At 31.6% G+C, this 24,389-nt stretch overlaps 1 protein-coding gene across 1 annotated transcript in view; it reads right to left on the reverse strand.

Annotated features, from left to right (window-relative positions):
* Positions 1–8,112: 8,112 nt before the first annotated feature.
* The window catches only part of LOC111004446 (hemicentin-2-like), a 38,000-nt gene continuing 21,723 nt past the window's right edge, over positions 8,113–24,389 (reverse strand). The window contains exons 4-7 of the mRNA XM_022275480.2: positions 21,023–21,233; positions 20,177–20,276; positions 13,143–13,300; positions 8,113–8,879 (exon numbers count right to left, since the gene is read on the reverse strand). Coding sequence (XP_022131172.2) covers positions 8,632–8,879; positions 13,143–13,300; positions 20,177–20,276; positions 21,023–21,233 — 717 coding nt within the window. The 3' untranslated portion in view covers positions 8,113–8,631. The remainder of the gene's footprint in view (positions 8,880–13,142; positions 13,301–20,176; positions 20,277–21,022; positions 21,234–24,389) is intronic.

Genomic DNA, 24,389 nt, shown 5'->3' on the forward strand with positions numbered 1-24,389 from the left:
ATGTCTAATACATCCCACATATTTTCAAATCATATCAAGAATCATTTATTAATATAGGTAACATAATGTACACCCATGAACGTCAAAAAATGAAATATACATTAAATGATTCTAATTTTACATTAACTGCGAGTTCTCCAATCAAGGGCGTAGAACGAAAGAGGAGAACTGGCAATAAACTCTCCGCCACTCTTTTTAATCGCCAATTTTTTTTTACACAACGTTTGTAATGTGTAAATGTGTTCTATCTACATTACTCTATATCTATAAGCGCATCATGTGACACCTAGGGAAAATGGTATATTTTCCATTAATATTCGCGTAAAAGTATGAAACTTGAAGGTATTCAATGCTATAAATCTTTAGAGTTTTTGCTCAGGATTACAGGCGGAAGAAGCTATATCTTACGTGAAAGTTGCGACAGCGTGAATTTCCCCCTTGATATCCTATTTCGATTATAAAAGTCAACGTTGTTAAGATACTGTTTTCTTAAATATATATACATATATAATATAAATATGTGTTTAATATTTTAATTGAATATAATACAACGATGGTAAGTACCTAACACATAAAACGCTGACAATAAAATGTATTCACTGATGAAACGTTTTTCATACGAGTTTTTATTAATTTTCAGGAGCAGTATTCTTCCTTTATTAAAGGTTAAGATAGTGAGATATTATTATCGGCTACCATTGCTGTTTCTAAGTGAGTAAATAACACACGCTGGTGCGGCAAAAGGAATAAAAGTCATAATTCTTGTCATGACTTCTTTATTCCAAATCCAATAAGGTTTTGACAAACGAAGTACTACTTCAAACCGACAACATGCATCAGGCTAGGCTTATATTGTTTAAATTATGAATTATACTGGCTATAAATTTTATATCAAAAAGAGTTTAAGACATAACGTAATTGTTGATTTCTTAATACTTTATCTGTCTTTTTATTCTTTATACATTACGGGCTGGAGCAGTAATGGTTTCGTGGTATCAGTGTGCGAACCTAATCCATGTGGTGGCAGGTTCGGTCATAGGACTTTCTATCTGAGCCTGTACATGTTTAACTCGCTCGTTCGGTGAAGAAAAACTTAGTGAGAAAACTGGCATGATTCTAAAGACAATAGACAAATAAAACAGTTTCAGAAATATGAGGTAAGACGGGGCGGTTTAATTCTTATATTACGGGATACAGATTTTTTCCGTTGTCCATGTTTGATAATAACAATTTTAGCACTGTATTAACGGAGTTCACGCTTGGTTGGCCAAGGTTATAAATGTAAAGAAGTTTTTTGAGCAAAGGACTTTCGTCCTATGAATAATGAAAATATGTACTAGATGAGACGGTCAGTGGAATTTGTTCTTCAATAAGGGTCGGATGACAAATGAGCTTCTTCGTGACTAGCGGAAAATAAAGAATGGATATAAGTCCCTGGAGAATTTGAGGTTTTGTTTTATAAATCCATAGTGAATTTCGAAATACATGAGTGATGATTATGACTTTGACATACATGACTATAAATCTTTATTTTTTTAAATCTCTCTTGATTGCGGTGAAATATTATTTTTCGTCTACTTAAAAAAGAAGGCAGATGTTTTTTATAGTGATTATTTTATCTCTCAGTGAGTAAATGTCTCCAAGTATAAATGTAAGTGGAACTTCTTAAATACAGAATTAAAATCGAAATAGGCCCCAAACAAATTTTGAGATAACACGTTTAAGATGTTCGTCGTCGTCAGAGATGTCTTTGTTTTCCATCATCATTGTTATTGTAAAATACGAAGTGTTACTTATGTAAAATGTGGACATTGTGAATTCATTTTCATATTGAGCTAGATAGAACCTAGGCCTAACCTATCAACCTTGTTTATTCATCAAGACTTTAAAGACAAAAAAAGTCCTGTTCTAAAATTCCATACATAACTTAAGTCTAGTTCTGCCATTATACATTCTATACTCTAATGAATTCTGCAGTTAAATATAGGTCAAAGTGAATGTGAACATACTAATTAGCCACTTTGGGACTAAAGTGTAGATTGTAGACATAGCACTTTAAATGTAAGCCTCTCAAATAAGAGTACATTTTTTCTAGACATTTTATTCGTAGTACGCTATTAATAATTTCTGATATTTCTAGATTTTTTGTTTATCAGGTTTAAATTTGGTGTTATGATAACTCTTCAAGAATAAAAAAGGAACAGCAGATAAAGGCTAATAGGAGTACCTAATATTACATACATACATTACATATACTAGCTGACCAGGCGAAATGCGTTCCGCCTAACAGTCTAATAATATCGTGTTTACTTTAGTCAAACCTAATTTAAGATTTAATTGAGGATTAATTCTAATAACATTAATAGAACTTTTTTGCAAATACAAAATGTTTTGACAGTGAAAAATAATGGTGTAAGTAACAACACGACTTTCTTATTTATATTTAAGATACGAATTGTCGAGCATGTTAGCCTTCAGAATACAAGTCCCTAAGGTAGATTCAATTCCCGGCTGTGCACCAAAGGACATTATGTACATTATTATGCAAGTGCAACAATCCAAGTAGTCGACGGCGGTTCGATCACCTTCTTGCCTTTCAGACAAATTATCATGAAAAAGGTACTGATCTGACCTGTTTTCTTATGAAGAAATGTACTTTCCTGTTTGAAGAGGGTGTAGAAAGCCTTAGGTTCAATCTTTAAATATTTTCTACATTAATAATAATTAAATTGGTTCGTTTTGAGCTTTGACATAACAACAAGTCTTGTCGTAATCTTTCGCAAGAACCGGGCACTCTGAGAAATGCAAAATAAATATAATAATATATATACATGCATATCACATAAAAAGAAGAATGTATTAATTGAAAGAAATCCATAGTGCCTCTTTTGTTTAGATACGTATTGTGTACCGCAGACGCTTTTAATAAATTCAAAGAGATCCGGGAATTTATTCAATATCACGGGTCACGCGAACGCGTAAGTGTTTACACAAAAGTTGTTTGTGAATTCAACCAAAAAGATTTTTCCAATTTACCAAAAAAGGCTTCGATGTTAGAGAGGTCACAAAGCGAATAGTAAAAATATATTCCCAAAACGTGACCGTAACTTTCCCCACCCTAGGGACTGCTACATGACAAATATAAACGAAAACGCCATTCGGTCCTAGAAAAATGTACCAACCACGAATTTGTGCCAAACTGAAAAATAACGCTTTTATGCAGCGATTTTTACGGTACAATTTGAAATTCATCGCCTGTATCCTGTTCTGCCCTAATTGGATTATTAGAGTCCTCACATGTAATTTACTACAATATCAGCTTTAGCTTTTAACTTTTATGCCGGCTTTAAAATAAGGCCAATAAAATTATGCTAATGGAGCCGTATTTTTTTATTGTAGTACGTAATATCTTCAAACAGATATATGTAGAAGTACGTATCTTATGAATTCCACCTCGTTAATAATTTTAAATGTTTACAATATAAGTTAATTCTTAGACATAATATGTAATATGCAAAGAGTTGTTAACAAAAATAAATTAGTATTTACCAATAATAAAATATGCATGTATGTAATACATCTGGTAACAACATAAAGTTGGGGAATTAGCCAGGAAAATGGAATTATATAATCAATAACTCAAGTTAAGTAAGGCTTGAAAATTCTGATTATGCAAAATACCTATATTGATTCTAATGACGTGTGTTTAGCTGACAACCTTTTTTTCATTTAAAACCTGATGATAATGATGATTTTCATTTATTTGAAAATGACTGGTAAATGATATTACAAGAAAAATACGAAAGAAAAGCTAATGGCTTTTGGAGGCAAAACGCACGCTTTAAATATCCTGAATAACTAACGAACAAATGAGTTTAATGTATAGTAAATTTCTTTTTTGGTTTCTTTACCGAGCTTTTTCCAACCCACCTAACTTTATACTAAATGCAAATCAAAAACAAGACATTTCATAAATAAGAATTCATGTAAATAGCTGAAGAACTAAAAATACTGAACATTGTTCAGTACAAATATTTAAAGAACAGTTCTTTCTCATTTATTACACTATTTTTAAGCTGTGACCTACAATGATGAAAAGCTTTTTCTTAAATATGTATCTCATTTTAATTTACGGTTTTTAATATGCATTATATCAGACGACGAGGCTGTTTTGCCATATAACAACACTATTATCGCTACTAACAATGGGTGTTTGTGGTAGAAGATTAATAATTAAGGATTTATATGTGTATTAAAAATTAGACAAAAACAAAAGTTATAGACTTTAAAGACATCTATATCGAAAGAACTAGGGGTTGGGAGAGCTAGAGGAGGCCTTACCTTTGAAGAGGTTCCCGTTAATGGACGAGTAAAACACAACAAAATATATAAAGAATTTAGTTAAATACAATATCATATTGTTAGCATTTGCAAAGAATTGAATGAGCGGGCTTTTTATTACTATTTGTATTTTTAACGTCAAATCTTAGAAATTAGACCAAGAAAACTGCTTAGATCATGTCTTAGTAGAAAAAAGTCTCTCAACGAAACTGGAAGTCTGGTTTTCAACTGTATCAGCTAACAACGAGAAACAATTATGAAGATGCTGCATAAAAGCTACAGCTAGCCGATTGGCAACACTCCTATGATATCAGGGAGATAATTGCGCAGTTAAAACTTTTAATGATACTTTAAAGAATGTCATATTAAAACATCATAATACAAGCAGGGACAATCTTGTCTGTGTAAGACGTAGAGATACTAGATCCTAGGATTATGGCTATATAGCTAATAGTAAACAAGAGGCTGAACCCATGTCTTCGCACATTCTTCTAGGATCACATAGTTGATATCTTCAATAGATTAAAACGAGTCGCGGAGGACGAGGTGTCACTCCCAACATCTGTCTACCTGCGTTTAAATTATAAGGTGCAGCGATTCCATCAGTTAAACTCCACCTAGAAAGAAAAACATCTGAGCGACTGTTTAGGATATTAAAAACTCCATTGACTTATATATTCCGTTACATTTAAGAATATGTTTTGCATTTCCTTTATCTATGTATTCCAGATTGTCAAACTATTCATATATAACTTACTAATAATAAGTATAGTCTTGTTATTCGATGTCTATTATTTTATTTAACGGCAAACACCAATTCAATTTACTCCCAAACAACCTTTTTATTTCACTCCACTACCAGGAATTTATTGAGTACTTTTCAAATGCTTACAATTTTAAAATTCATATTTCGATATATCTATTGAAGTATATTTTAGGTAATACAAGTTCTCTGTTTTGATTTTAGCTGAAGCAATAATTGGTTAGTCAAAAGGCTGATCATCTACTTTGGCTAATGACAAACGCTGTAATTCAATTACACATTTCGAGACAAGAAAATATAAATAATATTAAAAATATTCACGCAATTTTAAACCCAAGTAATTTGTCTCTGTTTGACAATCAAACTTTGTAAGCAACCGCTTGCCAGCGTGATTTAGAATTTACGAAACGAAACGGTATTACAATAGTAAGGAAGTACTAAACTTATGATTTTTCTTATGTTACCGATATCTACAGGCAATAATGATAATAGTTCTTGTATAATTCGCCAATAGATAGTGTAAAACCTTATAAGGATTATTTATTAAAGAACATCATTTATAAATTATAATGATTTTAGTAAAATCTACATCATTAGATTTTATATTCTGCCTTGACGTCCGATGATGAAACTCAGCTGCAGAACGCTAGTTCTAAATTAGCCAGGCATGTGTTTCTACAGAAGAGAATTTGGAAAAAACATTTTCTAATATATTCGAAAGTCTTCTAAAGATAAGATTAAGGTCTTCTATTTATTTAAATATCAGATAATATTTATTCATGAACTATTGAGTACTTTCATGTTTTTTTTTTATATTTTCCACCTCTTACGGTACGGATATTTTCATATCCCCTTTTACTTCCGCTCAATAAATGGAACATCTAAAGTTTTCCCATAATGTTAAAATAATAACTATATCGTATTAATAGGATTTTCCTCTGTGATGCATTAAGATAACGGAAACACAACTTTTCTTTCTTCGCTTAGATAGGCATCGCTTCTTATAATCTTTTATCCCGTTTTGTGTTCATCTTTTCATACAATCTTTCGCAACTTAATTATTACATTATTATTGTTGCTCAGTTCTTTTCTTTCATTTGTATTCTGATTGATTGAAATACTTTGAAAAAGTACTTTGTTTGTTAGTGGAATTTAATGAGATTTTACCACAATATTTGCAATTACGTCAAATATTACATTTTATTTTTTCCCTATATAAAAACCTTTATAGTACTAGTGAATTATGAGGTATGTTCTAGCTAAAATGGTCATTTTGAGTCTTGAGTCCGTCTTGCTATGAAACTGGGTGTCTTCGACATTCGTGGTAAAGAAGCCTCTGGCGAAGAAGAATAAGGTCTGGTCGTCTTGGGCATGATTTTTTTTTCAGTGCTTCTTGTGTATTATTACATACGTATGGGTGACGACTTTGGGTAGATACATACATATAATTAACTATAAAGTAATGTTTAGTATTAAACTCGCGTTTACTATAGGTTTTATTAAGGTGTACTTGCGTAAACCATATATATTATACAAAAAACAAAGTATTTAAATAAATCAAAGATAATTTCCGCAATATTTATTATACTTATATAATTTGGGTTTAACATATTATATTCACGTATCAAATAGTTAAAGTAATATATTAAACTTGGACGTAGATTATAGTATATGTCTACTGTTGCTTAGTGGAAATAATTACTTAAAGTTTAAAGGTTTTTTAAAAATTGTTCCTCAGGTGCCTCAGGGCCTCAGGGCCCTCAGGTGTCGCTCCATACATATTACCCAGGGTATCCAAGCAAGAGACCGAATAAGGACTGGCCTCAAACTGTACATTATACCCACCATTTGAAAATGTTGACCATTCGGCTACACTAGAGGTGGAACAAATTTCAAATCATTTATAATCTGTAATCTGGCCGATAATATATTCCAACAACAAGAAAAACATAATTAAAGGGATAGAGGAACATAGATAATATTTCTTCAATAACGTTTAACAGAAGAATAAAATAACTGACGCTGAACACAGGCAAAAACGGGTATCATAAATAAAACTCAATAACTATTAGTAATTGTATAACTATAATTATTTTCTTATAAATTTTATAACCTTTTAATTCTACGTGATAGTTCATTACACAACCGTTTCGATGACTACACAAATTTAAATACATTATGTTTAAGCATCCATAATTAAATGTACTAATGAACAGACAATCTATGTACATCTTATTTACATACTTATTCTATATTCACAGAAAAAGAAAATAATATTATATCTGCTTTTCTATAATAAGACTTAAGACTTAGTATGGACATTAAAAAAATCTTATTATTGGTAACATAATTTAAGACTCAACAAAATAAGACATCATTTAAATTTGCGACATTTTTAAAATCGTTTTTTTTAATAAGAAATTATGTTTATCACTTAATCCAGAGAAATCATAAACCTAAAATTAATATGATGATGTTAAAAGCATGATAATATAGTAAATGGCTCACATTTACAATTAGTGTAGAAACTAGGTTCTTGCAATGTATTTGTGGCGTCATTAGGCATTTTCAAACATGGCATGGCAAACTGTTATTTACTTTAAAATTCAATGTTTTTAAATAATTGAATAGACGGAGAAAAATATGCTCTGTAGATGGTTTCACCAAAGTGATACATTTACCTAATCTATCTAGATAAAATTCAATTCCTGAGAAATATTTAAATTGGTATTGTCTGTATCGGCTACCATCTACTTTAAGAAAAACAGCGGAGGTATTTCGTAGGCTTTCGTAACGAGGTCACAGTAAGCTATTTCATTCCAAGAATATCACTGTACAGTAAGAATTAAAAGCACCAAAAGAAACTGTTTATATTATCTTAAATATTACGGTCCTTGATAAATACTTTTATGATTCAAATACTTAACGAAAACCTTAAAAATAAAATAAACGTATATATACGTTATGATAGATTTTGTTTTTTAATTTATATTTCGTTTTGTATCTGTGCTACTTATTTCTCAAAAAAAAAAAGTTAAACAAAATTATTTAACGTTACTCAACAGCCAGCCGTGCTAGCATTACCAGTGGTTGCTACGAATTAAACACATGAGAACAAGAGAAGCGGCAGAGTCCATCGCAGCAAGGAAAAAAAATATTTATTTTGTTAAGGGCTTTCGTTACACGCTGTATCGTTTAAATTCGCAATATCCATTTATTCTAATCTCAACAAACGAAAAGGAATAAAACGGATAATCGCCAAAAGACTTAAAGCGGAGAATCCCCTAATCTCTGTATAAACATTTATGACTGGATATAACGTTCATTAAGCTTTCCTTTGTATCTTTTAAATTGTCTAAACTGACACATTGCATGTGTTGTTAAAACTAAAATTGACAGAATATGTCGACCGTTGTCAAGTCAAGTCGTTGTATTCTCTATAATTAAAACGAACTCATTAGTTATACTAATATTACATTTTAGAAACTTGTTATTATACATAATTATAGGTTATTATTATTATTAGGTCATCTTGTGCTGCTTCCGTAGGTATTTTGTAGAAAAATAGAAATTTGGCTAAAAAGAGCGCAGCATAGTACATTGTTGGCTAGGTGAAAGATGTCGGGTATATTTTTGTAAAAAATATAATTGTGTAGTAAAGTTGATATAGAGAGGGTTAAGAGAAGAGGGTTAATGTGAGATGACAATGAGCTGGAACTCTGCATGGCGGCGGGACGTTCTCCACTTAGGACGTGAACTATCACCGATGCCGATTCTGCAAAAAAAATAAAAAAAATTGTATCTTTCTGCATTAGTAATAATATTTGGGTGGTCCCTATATAGAATTGGGAATCGCTTAAACATTGAGATACATTACTGAAACTCAAATTAACTATATCCATTTAGATAAATAAGTACACTTATGAACGTCAACAGTAAATATTAAATTGATTTAAAATTTACATTACAAGACATGATATCGTATGTATTGCCTCAAAAGGTTTTTTAAATAATTTAACATTTTTGCCCCTAATTTGTAGTGTTCACGTTTGCAATTTGTATGGATCTCGCAGAAATAACTAATTTCAAAGACCTCAAAGCTTCGTCACATACTCGTCGACGTTACAACTCAAAGAGCATTGAACCGACAGCGCTAACTCGATTCGCCCCGTTTTCATTGATTACTAATGACTCAATAAGGCATCTAGTTCATATTTTCTACTAAAATTAAAAATATATTATTAACAGTATGGGGTACATAAATTAACCACAATTTTTAAATGAATAAATTTAAGTAAACGTTTTGTTACAATTCACAAATGTGCATCACATCACACAAGATCCCACGCGCACTGGCTACGTAGCAGCCTGCGTTCCCGCACACATCATGCAATACAAGTTTTCTGTAAATTACTAACTATTGTAGCATAAGTATGTAATACATTACATACTTATGCTACAATAGTTTATTAAATATACTTGTAAACATGACTTACTCTTAAATATTAGTAAATAAGTCAATTACAATTCAATTGCCTAGAGGACTGGAGAATATCTTGTTACTAACTTGTAATGTTTGTATGTTGTAGCATGGAGCGCTCAACATATTGAAAAAAATCCTTATAGGACTTTGAAAAGATGATTCTACTATAATATTAAAATGCCTATAATTTTCTCCTGATATTAATAATACATTGATTTGAAATTTTAATTCCACGTTATTAACATAAGCCCAGTTATATGTGCGACTCGTAATCCTGACTGTGTACCAATGGATTTTTACTTAGATTAATAGAAAGGAAAACATCTTAAGAAAACCGATTATGGATTAGACCCAAAAATCTACAAATAATTCTCAGGCATACATAAATAAATAACATCAAACATTTCTCTTAAAAACACTCAAATATCCAAATAGAAAACAACAGCGAAGTCTAGCAAAATGAACAATTGAATGTTACGTGTAACACAAACTGAAACCCAACTGTGAATATTTGACATTAAAATGTGTCCATAACCTAGTACAACTTGACCTAGAAGGCGCAAGGTTTCATATTTTAGTAAAAGTTACTGAGCAGCTTGCGTTATATAATTTCTTTTCAAATTTTCGTCAGCTTTCTCATTTTTACTATTATGAGTGGTTCATATTAAGGCACTACCTTCCTGCAGCCCACGCGCATGGATTTCATGTGTTTATTATTTATTTATTATGGAAACAAAACATATCTTACAATAAAAATTTAAAAAATACATTGATTTATCCACAAAATATTGGTAATATGTGCGACTTGTTCAACTATAATTGTTATATTTAATAATTATACACCAAAATCTTGTTTGAAATATTCATTGTGTCAAAATAATCAATTTGTTTTTCAGTTTATCACGTTCATACAGACAAATAGAGATGGCTGGAGTACTTCGTTTAGGATATAACTATAAACACCGTACCTTTGTATTTAAGGTGGAGAACTATGCACATGTTTTAATGTAAATAGGTTAGCCCCTCAGAGACTTTCTTTCACTTTATTGTTTTACTTTATATGCTGTGAACCCGAGATTCTTTACGCTGTATACGTACCAGTTCGACACCTTTGACTGTAACTACAATATCCATCGTAGAGAATGGACGATCCCCCCACCCACCTAGACCCTTTGCTGGCAACACTTAGGGGAAAGAGAAATATACATTTCCCAGTTTATACCAAGCCCCAATGGCGGATTGGGTTCTGTGGTGTAATAGTTGCAGTTCCTTACAAGCATTTAGTACTTACAACAAAATGTTGGCGAATAAAAAGTATCAGAGTATATTTTTGCAGCACTTCTCCGTCCATTCTACGCCCTAGATTTAGATAGAGTAAAAAGAGATGTTTTAATTGACGTTCATAAGTATTATTTTACGAATGAATAAATTACGTTTTGATTAATTTATGGGTTTAAAATTTCATTCCAAACAAAAGCTATGTGATTTTAAAACCCTAACACAAATATAGGCATACATTTACGCTGTTTCTACTAACGATAAATTTTAATTTCAAACATTGCTTTGTTTCATTGTAACGCACTCACATCCATTTGTTTTTCATACATTGTTATAATATGAAATATTCTGTGTGCTGTTTGTTTTAAAATATAAAGCAACCAGACGTTTAAATTTTATTAAAAGTACTTGAAGATGGAATAAAGACAATTTTTATACTATTTTTGAGATCTTAAAGATTGACATGATTAATAAAGAAAAACACTTTTTTACGGATTATAATTTAACATACAGTCGAAACCGATTATAACAACATCACTTACAACGACCGATCGGTTATTACAGCCAGATTGTAAAGTCCCGTCTGAATCTCTAGTAAACTTTTCAGCAAACATACCGCCTATAACAACGTCGGATACAGCGACATATCGCTTACACCGACAAAACTTTATCGATATTCATCGACTATAACGACCATCCGCTTCTTGTCCCAGCAAAACAAAACAATACGGACGATTTTAAATCTTATTAATAAGCATTCAAGGAATAACTACGCACTTTCTCCCACCATCCGAACCTCTTCCCAGCCATTTGACAAATTCTCGCAAAACCTGATAGTAACAATTATAACACTAGCGATGAAAACGTAGACCAGCAAGACACTGAAGAACAGTTTTAGCCAACAACAATTTCCGAGGCTCTCAACAAATTTTTGCAAAACTGTTATAGAGTTAACTCTATAACAGTTTTGCAAAAATTTGTTGCCTTTAATGACTTTAATACTGATGATACCTTGAGGAGTATGAAACGTAAAATGCAAAAAATATTAGAGACTGGGCTAAAAAAACAGACTATAATGACTGATTCTTTGTAATGTATAATGTATAATGAATGACTTTGAAATCGTTCACGTTCACTCGTTTTCAAAGTACAAAATGTACGGGTTATATCCCGTACTGTGAGTAGCTAAGTACATTTTGTACTCTACGTATTTCTTCATAAATTTTGTTATTTCTTTTCTAATATTTCATTTGACAACAAGTTCACATAAATAACCTATACCTATACTAAATAGATATGTACCTATAATAATATAACTACACAACTAATGTTACTACATATGTATGTATGTATTTATGTATGTGTATTGCTTATAACGACAATCGGATATAACGTCGGCAACTGTACGGTCCCTTCAATGTCGCTATATCAGGTTTTGACTGTAATTTGAAATTTAACCGACGTTTCGCGTGCTTTACTGCGTGCGTGGTCACGGTGACTGAAGAAAAAGGTGTTAAATGTCAAAAAGTATCACAGCTGTAGAAAATGTTGTATTATCTGAATGTATTGCCCCGGAGTTGGTATCGACTAAAATATGTAGTTTAAATACTTTTACGGATTATACATAACTATAATCCGTAAAAAAGTGTTTTTCTTTAAATGTGTAAAAGTTATGTTAATAGAAGACAATATTATGATTAAAAAATCTATTTATTAATACTAATATTATAGAGGTTAGGTTTTGAGAGGTTTCGAGAGGAATTTGAGAGGAATGATTAACCTTTGGATCTACTGATGTGGATGGATGTCTTACTTTTATACATAGAAAAATAATCGTTTAATATGTTTCTAAATGCAAAACTCGGAGATCGCAGGACCAAATCAGGTATTTAACTTCATTTAGTTTTTGAGGTTTTATGGAGATAAACAAGGAATATGAAGGTAGATAATATAAAGTAGCATTTTAAGTTTCACTGGTTACGGTTGCCTATGCAAAGACAGAGCGGATGTAAATAAGAATTTGAAACAATATTTATTTTAATTTTCCAAGCTTGGTCCGGCAGTCTTTCGCTGTCTACAACTGCTTTCTAGTTATCTTAAAATTAAGAATTCAATCTTGTTAATTGTTTCATTGTAATTTCTCAAAAGGATAACTTGTGGTGTGATTGCTTGGCTCCATAAAATTATGACATTTATATGCTATCTGTATGGTTATGAAAAATATTTTATAGAATTCGTAGTTTTACTACTAATATATGGAAATTAAAAAAAAATTACCGGAGCTGCTAGGTGCACATGTATAGTTCCCAGAGTCATGCGGTGCTGCGCGAGCGATCAAGAGGCGGCTTGTACGCGTCCTCTGTTCCGTTTCCACGCTGATGCCTCCACGCTGAGCGTAGTTCACAACTTGCTCGCCCCGGTACCAGTAGATAAAGCTATAAAAAAATAATATATATTCTCTTTAATACCACGTCTATTGTACTACTATAAACACGAATGTCTACGTCACCTTAAGTCGTTTCGTTGGACATTTAAATTTCGAAGTTGATTGCGATGTGAGTGGCTAAATTTATAGTCATTAGAAGTGAGCTAACTTCATATTACTTGTATAAAAAACGCGGGAAGAAAGGTATATTAAATTTCTTCCAAGTGACCTTACATTGTGTAACTTTTAGCCGCATTTCCCAAATGCGATATTGCACCACAACAAAAGCCTTCGATAACATTATTTCTGCTTCAAGAATCCAATTTTATTGGAGATACATCAGCTATTTATAAAGTGATATGACATTTAGAAAATACTGAATATCATCCAGTGTTTAACGATATTGAATATTTGCAATAGATCATAGTATATTTATGAATTCTAGTTAATTTAAGATTATTTCATGTATTCTGATTAATGTAAAAATAAAAAACTAAAAATGTAAATTGTGTTTTTTTTTATAGAACAGCGGGTAAACGGGCAGGAGGCTCACCTGATGTTAAATGATACCGCCACCCATGGACACTCTCGATGCTAGAAGGCTCGCGAGTGCGTTGCCGGCCTTTTAGTGTTTAGTAACGTACATTATGCATGCGCCAAATATTTAAGCGAAAAACTAATTTCACTATATTTTTTGATTCTTGTAAATGATTACAACGAACCTATGACGCAAACGGGGTAGCATTCGCTAATCTTAGCCTAAGTTGAAACGAATATTAGCGTTAAGCCTCGACCTTTTCTCTTACACCGTATTTAATCATTAATTATATATTTGTTTTTTTTTAAATCTTGTCTTCTAATGTATTGTAATGAAAACGTAATATCATATTTATTATGTCTGTATTATGGTGTATGAGGCCGGCCGCTAAAATATATAGACACTAGTGAATCCGACAGACGTGGTCCACATGTCTTACATACAAAAAAATCTAATAATGTTAATCATTCTCGACTCCACTTGAACACGCAAAAATTTCAGCAAAATCTGTCGTTTAAGAGTTTAATTACGAACATAATATGCACAGAAGATTTATATACATAGCAGCGTTTTATTTGCTTACTAAATGGATAAATAACATAGATACCGACGGCAGCGCGATCTGCCGGGCTGATTTGTGAATCTAACCATCCCGCGCGCCAGCCAAACGCATACTAAAAATTCATTCAAATCAGTGTAGCCGTTTAAGAGGAGTACAGTGGCATACACGTAGAGTAAAATAATGTATATATGTCATATTGACATATATGTCGTCTCCATACCTCGTTTAGCAACGAAAATTATCTCCTAGAATAATTAATTGCTTAGTCAACTTTTACGATATAATAACTTTAATTGCTATCCAAGCAACGAATATTATAATGTTTAATCTGCGTAGTCTTGTACCTCAGAGAAAATTAATTAGTAAAAGCAATTAATTTGCTTTAACGATTTGTCGTTCTAAACTTATATTCAATAGCTGAACAAGCTGATAAACTGAAATATAGGTCACGTAAACGATGATGTAACGTATAGACTAACGCAAGAGTCCACTTAAAAAGCGTACAATATTATTGAACATGCTTAAGAATTTGTAAAAATCTAAGGATTCCTATTTATCAATACCGTATACTTATATGTGATTGGCTTATCATAATAATGATTGAAACATAACCTTACTTTTGTGTTTTTTATAATATACAAGTGTTTCCATTTTTTTTATTTTAAATAATAAAAGTATGCCTTGAAAGCAGGACATTCGAGAATCTAACTGTCAAAATATGATTTAATTTAATAAATTTAATTAAGTGGTTCTGAAATCAAAATAAAGATAATTTAAGGACCTAACCAGTCCAAAAAAGTACATTGTTTCTTTCAGATTTTTGTCATCAAAAAATAAAAATACAGTGGAGTTTATGTATCCATTTTGAAAGATCGATATAAATAATACAACCCAAAATCCAGACATAGACAATTTTTGACACTTTGGATTCATTTTATGACGAAAATTTATATAGAACATGATTTTAAAATTTACACGATATATTTTATCGCAAGCCAAGGAATCCATTTAAGATTTCAAAAATAAAGATAAAATTTGATTAATTTAATTTTTTACATATAGTTATTAATGAATTGTTATCAGACCGACGCGCCTCAGTTCTCCACCTCTCCATTGCTCACCGCAGTCCATCCCGAGACTGACACAGCAATTCATGATGTGATAGGGCCTTAAGGTTTTAGTTTAGCAACTGTACAATTCTATTTTGTGTTTTGCTAAGTTAATTTATGCAGCATTATGGAGCTAGTTATCGTCACTTTTTTACTAACGCTAGGAAAATAGCTCTAAAAGTATTATTTACATATTAATTTACTATATTTAATTATGTAGCCACGCGTATGTTCTTATTAAAGAACGCGTGTTAGTCCTCTTTATCATTTAATTTAATTTTATAATCTTAATGCATTGAAATGTTATTTAACTTGACCTGTAACACAGGTGCACAATCTTTAGCAGGCATCAGTCTCACATAAACAATAATAATTACTCCAAAGAAGAATGACAATTATTTACATACATTATTGTAACATATCATGTATGAAGTTTTGTAAGTTTTTGTGAGAAAAATAAATAAATATTATTATTATTTAATAATTCATAAAAAAACATTGTACTAAGACTGTTTTACTTAAGACCTCGTTTAGTACCATGAGCTTACATCTACAGCTATAATACAAAAGCTGTAAATTATTTCCACCTAGAAACGTTTCCTCACTGATGAATACAATTTACTACATGACTACGCAAACAGTATGAACACGAATGTTTGGGGCAATACGAATCAATTGAACGTTAACAGGACACATCACAAGCAAATAGGCTAAATTAACTGTATTCATACACAAAATTCAGCACTACATCCCGGTTATTGCATATTGTTACTTGTGTTACAAATATTATTAAATTCCATGGAATTTCAAATACGTTCTGGAATAACAAATGGCTTTCGTTACGTTTGAACACTGTACTAGTAAATTTAGAATGCATTTGCTACGCGCTTGTTTGTATGTATGAAAATATTGTGAGCCTGCCTTGTGATCACAGAAGTGATCACCTGCCTGTTAAAGTAAATATAATAAATAAACATATATTAGTAAATTTCAGTAGATAGCTAAACAGAAAGCCAAAACTTCAAACATCTATTTGCAGCTTAAGAAAAGTCTTTCAAAGTTGAATTCGCTGTCGAACTTTACTGTTGTATGTACGCCTTAGTATGTACTTGCTTTTAAACTTTTTGATTTCGGATCAACTATGAAATTCTGGGTAATCCCCAATCTTAGTATCAATTTTATTAATAAAAATTTATAAGTATTATCCGAAGACTATTGCAAGAATGTTACTCACCACTCAGCTAATAAATCAATAGTGGAATCTATCTGATATTATTGCAACTAGAACAGCAATTTCAAGTTGAAATAAGCTGAGCTGATCCATTCATTACGTAGCTTATAAATTCCAGGGGCAAACGAAAAAAATAATAATCGTAAGGTTGATTAAACGCGTTTAGTAACACCATTTTTTCAAAATTTCGTGTAAGTATGGTTGGTTGTATGTAAAAACTTATGATAATGATAATTCATCGGTCTCTTTAAGACATCCGATATTATTTGCGATGTTTTGATTAATCATACGAACACTAAAATAAAACTTATTTTATAATATTATTTGTGTACACTGAAGGAAAATATCGATATGAAACCTAAGATTCGGCCATGTGAAAGACATTGAAGGCTGATACTACATGTTTATAATGAATATCAGATATATCATTTACAGGATATTAGCAAAATTGGATTATTACTAGTTCTATTCCATAATCGAAATATTCTCAAAGAAGCAAGACTTCTAATATACGAAGGCTTATTACGAGCACTCGTTATATAACCTTGCTTGGCATATTGCATCTTACAAAACTTTCCTCACCATAATGAACCTATAAATAACCACATCAATGTCCTTGTTAGTATTATGCGGGCTTGTTCAGTATGTGAATTGCCTCGTAGCGTGGGCTAGAAGCGTATATAAACTAGACTATTAAATATGTCGCACTGCCGGTCTTTCGTAAGCTCAACGGCAATAAAGTACAAAGCTCCCTCGAGGTTCGTAAGTATTACTTTGAATTTAAGGCATGTTCTAAATATTGCTTTAAATAATTAAAAGGATTTTATGAGGCAATATGTTTCAGTATGGCAATAATTTCGTTAATTAACTCCTTGACGTTTCACTCAAAGTTCAACCTAGTTACTACGGAGGCACGCTCTTATAAAAGCCAGCTTTTATAAAGAACACAGTGAACTGAAAATATCTTCAAATTTATTAAAAAAATATTTTCGATTTATTATTATTGTGACAAGTAGAAATAAAATTATGTTTATTATGGAATATATTTTGTATTGTATTAACGTAATATTTAGTTTTTCTGAATATTATCTCTGTGAGTTTGATTGGTATAACTTGCCGTGAAACTAGATAAAATCGAAATTGTAATCGTTTTGGGAGCTTTTTAAATAAGTAAGATACAAAAGTGGTGCTCAACAATAATAATTATTCGATAACTTTATAAATAAAAAAAACGAGTGTGCCACACGACCACACGACTGAAGTGAAACTTCTTTTTCTTCATCTGTATGTATATATGTAATACATACAGATGTATATGTGTGTGTATAATATACACATATGTACACATACATAATATATTATTTTCCTACTAATATTAAAAAAATATTTCATGTTTTCATTGGTAAAAACTACTGACTGAAATATATATATATTTCATTTACTAGGTATAGAGGTAGGTAAGAGAAAGAGAGAAAGAAAATGTGCGCGCGCACTGCTCTCATGCACTTACACTGAGTTAGACAATAAGCCTGCAGTGTGCTTAGATATATGGAACGTATTTGGCTATGAGATGAAGAGAGAAAGAAAATGTGGGCGCGAACTGCTGTCTCTTGCTTATATCTCTCACTCAACAACCGTTCGCCTTGCCCAATCACACATTTCGTAACGCTTACGTCACGCGTTGTCCAGCTTACTACCTTACTACTTAAGTCAAGCGTGCGTAAAGAAGTTTCACTTCAATAATTTTCAATGATTTGATAAAGTGTTTTGTTCATTGTACTGCTCTTATTTCATAAATGCACATTATTAATAGCGTTGCAGTTCTTACAAGGCACCGCAATCACGAGTCTTGCGTTGATTGTTTATAGGCGGCGGATTACTTAAACCCACTGTTATATAAAAAAGTATCATAAACCACAAAACTAATATAAACTCATAATTATTCATATTACGGTGGAAGTTAGCTATATATTGCAGTTAACGACTAATTGAAATAGGTACCTGTTCTGGCTTTCAATGCATCTAGGTTGATCCTCTTATTTATTTACTCAAATTATTAATGACATGAAACTGAAATTCATATAATTTTCGTGGAAATTAACCTGGTGTTTTATTGCTTTTTGTGATTTTGAAATATTATTATTACTGATACTATTTTAGATTTTTGGCACTAATTAATTCGTGAATTAATAATACTTTTTATGTTTAATGAGCAACCTTTATCGCCACAATCAAACATAAGGACCCCAATGCAAAGCAGCAAGCAAATCACAAAAAAACTCTACAGTATAGTTATTATAACTAATGAAAATATAATGTATTGGCAACATTATAATAAGAACAAGTAAATAATATATATTATATATACTAGCGGACCTGACAGACGTCCTGTCTACACGTCTTTAATTTGAAAATTTGAAACTTTTTTTAATAAGCTAAAACATTCTGAACGATTTTGATGAAAATTATAATTCAAATGTTATGACAATATCTAACGATCCAGCCCATGGTATACAATAACACAATGATAACAAAACTTTTTTTTAATTTGATCGCAGCGCTAACTGTCGGGACAGACTAAAATTCGAATATTATTTAAAATTTGACACTGCGATGGTAGCGCCGTCTGTCGGATCCAATGTAAAACATTCCAAAATCAACAACTACTAATAAATTAAAAATTAATTAAAAAAACATTGTCCAGCGGACATGAATGAATCTAAACCATTCCCAGATCCCCTTGAACACACAAAAAAATTCGTCAAAATCGGTCCAGTCGTTTAGGAGGAGTTCAGTCACATACACACGCACACAAGAAATATATATATATTAAGATATATATATATTAGTTACATACATTGAATAACCTGATGAAAAATATTTCTCGCAAACAGTATCATTCTATCAATATTCAAATTGAAGGCTCGTTGGGCTCTCAGACACATGGTTCCATTAAATGGCGATAGGCAAAGAATACTTCACTTAGGGACCCCGACCCTTTTATCAAAAAATAAGCTTATAGTGTTTATGGATGCGAATTCTGAATACCAGCGGGAAATCTACATGGCATTACCACTTCATTTATACTGCAATAAGGTGGTAAGTTACTTCTACCTTTATCTTATGAACATGCACTGAGTTTATAAAATCGTTATTAGATACTAAATTATCTGACATTATTAAATTGCAGGCTTAAAATTTACAATAACTACGTTACAGGCGTGTTGTAGTTTGACATACCGTTACATTCAAACTAAAACTTACCTCCTACTATAGGTTATATGAAAGGTACACAGATCACATACAGAGAATTATATTAAATTTTATTCAATTCCAAATTTAAAATTAGCCTTGAGTTAATTACATTCCAAATACAAACTTTCAAATCAACTATACCTGTTAAAGCTGATCAAATGATGTAGGTTTGACGTTTAATCTGCACTTACCTCGGCGGGTCTGGGGCGTGTTTCGCAACGCAAGTGAGATTGATGTCCGATCCTGCCCTGACGAATAGCTCTGGCCCTGATAGGATTTCTGCTTTCGACACTGTTGGATAACATTATTGATCGGTTTTATAACGATTATCGCTTTTTATTTAATATATCGTAATACGTGTGAGGAAAAAAACATTAATGATTGTTTTGAGTATTTAAGACGCTACAACTTCGCGTACAAACAAATGCGAACAATGTTTTCTCTATGTCTTAGTCCAATAAGTTTTTGACGTACCGATGTCTTATTTACCGATAAGCCTCGACTCTATATATAAGTGCTTACGATAACTTACTACGAATAAAGTATTTTTTCGTGCTTTTTTTAAGTTGCCAGTCTATTTGCTATATAACAGAACAATTATGAGGAAAATAGCAATGTCGGTAAGAAAGTGAATATATCTAACTACCCACATCAAAAAGGTCTTTGAGGCTTAGGAAAGAAATGAGGTCTAAGCCTTTTATGTTAAGAGTCCGTAGACAATTTTTGACAGCTCTTTAATAACTCTTGTGTAGACAAAATTGGATATCTTCAACTTCACCCAAAGGTCACGTTTTAATTTTAGTTTCTTATGTATAAATCCTACTAGATATTATAATATAGTAAATAAATGGTAGATTGAACGCTGCTAAAATAGAAAAGTCGATATGTACATATGTGTTGTTGTCGATATTAACAGTTATGTTTATATATTATATACAACATATTATTGTGATATTTTACTATTACATTTGTGCAGCGCAGAATTTCCTTTATTACACATAAGCTAAATAAAATGTTGAATTTTGAATATAGCTCACCTACAACTGTGAGTCTAAATGACAGACTTATTTTGGGCTCTGTTGACACTTGGCACTCATAGACACCAGAGTCGCGAGGCTGGGCGGGCGATACCCGAAGGGTCCACTCATCTGACCCATCAGCATGAAGTGCCGCGAACCGAGCATCGCTACTGTATGTGTGTACCCCCACCGTTAATATGTGTAGGTCCCTCTTGCGTATCCATGAAACCTGAAACAAGGCAAACTTTAAGGTTTCTCATTACACGGCCCACGTAAAGGGACTTGATGTTTTAACTATAGTCGAATGGAATTTTTAATGTAAATTAAAATTTAGGTTCACTAAGATTTAGTATATGATGAAATATAAAGACTGTCTTATGCATAAACAGACCAAGCATCTTATGTTGATTTAATAGTTTAAAAACAACTGGTACCACAATTTTGTTAATAGTGGAGAGACATTAGAGTGTTATTACTTAACATTTATTACCCTTTCCAAACATAATTATTAATGAAAAAGGCAATTGAAGGACAAGTTCACGTACTTAATCGAAATAACACGAGTGCTAGCGGCAGCTTGCTTCATGGTTAAAATTATGTTATCAGCTGGTAACATAATTTTGCATTAATTAACCATGCATGCATTAGGGCATTTATCAAAAGAGGTGTACTTTTTCGTGATCATGTGATCACATTGGGTAGTTTAAGATTTGAATAACGCAGACATAGAGTTTGCAACGACTTCGATTGAGATGGTGATGACAGGAAAATATAGGGAATGAGAATGACGGTATACATTCTGACCCGGAGTTTCAACAAACGGGGGAACATGAAGACACCAGCGAAGCGTCTGAACCTGAAGGTGTACGTAAAGTGATTGCTACTGAACGAGGCACCAAATGCGGGGCAAAAAATTTAGATTTAATAATAGGAGGTGTTTTTATCGTCAAAAACGTACAACTGTGTATATTATTTTAAATGCAACGTTATTTAGAGTTCGCTATTGTGTTCCTATTATTGATGTTATAAAATTTGGAATTTGACTGTTCCAGAGACTGATATTGTTGACGTATTTTTGCTAGCGATTGATTTTCGTTTCTTACAATTAGTTTTTGATAAAAATTTTATGATTAAAACTTTTCTTATATTATTTTGTGATTATATTAAGAGCCACTGTTTTCGTATGATGACAAATACAATATACTTGTTTTTGCAACTAACGCCCAATGTGCTGATTAAAAAAAAGTGCATTTTTTACCGCAGAAAAACCTTAAATTAGTCTCTGTAAGCATTTAGTAAACGGGCAAAATTTAACGATATAAAGAAAGAAAGAACTTTATTAGACACAATATACATATAAATATTTCGCACTGGCCCCCACACTAGGATTACCTGTGTTGTGGGCAGCCAGTCTCTTCCTTTTCAATAATGGTTTCTTGAGATTTTTTGTAAAAGTATGTAATGTGATTTTTGAAATGTTAATGACAGTGATAATTTTGTTTTTAATGAAGTGGTTAAAGATGAAAGGTCCTCGGAAGGAGAAAAACCGTTGAGCGAAGAAGCGTTTTACAAAAACGACTTGTGTCTGAACCACTTCAATTATTTCTGTCCTCAATGAAGCACATTGTGCAATTACTTATAGTGAACAGTTTTCATCTGGGGTCTTACGAGGCTATACAATAAATTAAAAGATGCTTAATATCTATTCGCTCACTGTCCACCATCTTAACTTAAAGGACTGGCTTATCAAATACTCCCTACGCAGAGTTGGTTATGTTCCCGAGACCTAACATGCAGTGACAAATAACACTCACTCATTCACTCACATGTACCTACACACTCATTCATGCACTTACGTTTGTTGTAAACAGTTAAAACACATTATGAAATTAAGTTTGTCATGGAAGAGCTGGGGAGCCCTGAGACAGGCATTACATTATAGTGCACCTTACACATCATAGTGCATTGTTTATTCTGAAACACATTTTTATTTTATTTATTTAACCTCAAAGGTTCAGAAACAACGGCTTAACATTGAATCGAAAAAACGACAAATAGGTTTTTCAAACTTTGTGGCCATGACGATATCTGTAATCTATGTGCAAAAATAATATCGACTACTGTAATATTATAGTTTGCATAACATTATTTTAAGGATTACTATTAATTCAAGACACTGCACAATATACAATTAGCGATCCTTTACTGAATGACAGTAATTAAGACAAGTCAATGAATATTTTGCATAAATTAATATCTACTCTTCATTAAGTTAAGAAACTTTCAGGTACTTCGATGAAGACATATTTACTGTACTGGATTGTTTTACTTTCTCCTTATTCTGCACTATTTTTAAACTTAAACAAAACTTACTTTGTTCTTGAACGGTACGGTAGAATAAAACCTTATTTCATATTAAATAATAATATGTCTAATCTTTTAACTAATGTTGTTTACTGACAAATGTCGCTTACGCTGTGGGTTATAGAGTCAGAAGACTTTAGTTATAATAGTGCAGTTACACTGATTTATTTGTTATAATTTTAGTTATTATTAAAAATCTAAACATTTACCATGTTTATTTGGGAAAAAGGTTGTATTTTAAATTTGTTAGAAATATCAATAAGACGATAATATATTCGTTGTCGTATAAATAGTAAATATGACAATGGTAATAATTTAATAGCTCTAAGATGAATTTGTCATTTTAGTTTTGTGTGCCCACGTAACGTTTAGGAAAAGATAAATACTCATAATTCAGTTTTTTATTTCAGCGTGGCAAAAATAATAAGAAAAATTCTTTGTTTAATAAAGTCTATTAAAGACTTGACTTCGCTTTCAACAAAGTCGCAAAGGCAAGATACACGTGAAATAAGTATTTTAGGAATATATTTACGTAAACAGATTAGGTTCAGACATGATTGATCCGATAATAACATTATGAATGTGTCTGGAAAAGTCGAGAGAAATCATCCAAAAAGCAAATATTATTCATGATGTATTGCTAACATAAACCTTAATAAAATTATGGATCTTATTTTACCTAACACGGTTTTATGATTTTATCTTGTTGACATTACTGTATTGAAATATAATTGTATTTACGACCAAAAAAGAATATAATAATTTTGAAGCTCATTTCATTGTGTAATCAGTGTTAAACTGTCGATTGTACACGTTCGTGACTAGTTAGGAATATACCTTTGATTACCGACTTTTTTAGGTGCACAAATAATACTTGCTCGTACGATGAGGTAAAGCGATGTGTGTTATTTATAGTATTCTAATGAAACAATTTACAAATTTACCTTATCTTAGTTTCGTTAAATGAAAATTTCTTTGAACTTTCTATAAAATTTTATTATTCTACTATATTTAATATAAT

Source organism: Pieris rapae, chromosome 5, assembly GCF_905147795.1.
Source record: "Pieris rapae chromosome 5, ilPieRapa1.1, whole genome shotgun sequence".
In the NCBI taxonomy this organism is placed as follows: Eukaryota; Metazoa; Arthropoda; class Insecta; order Lepidoptera; family Pieridae; genus Pieris; species Pieris rapae.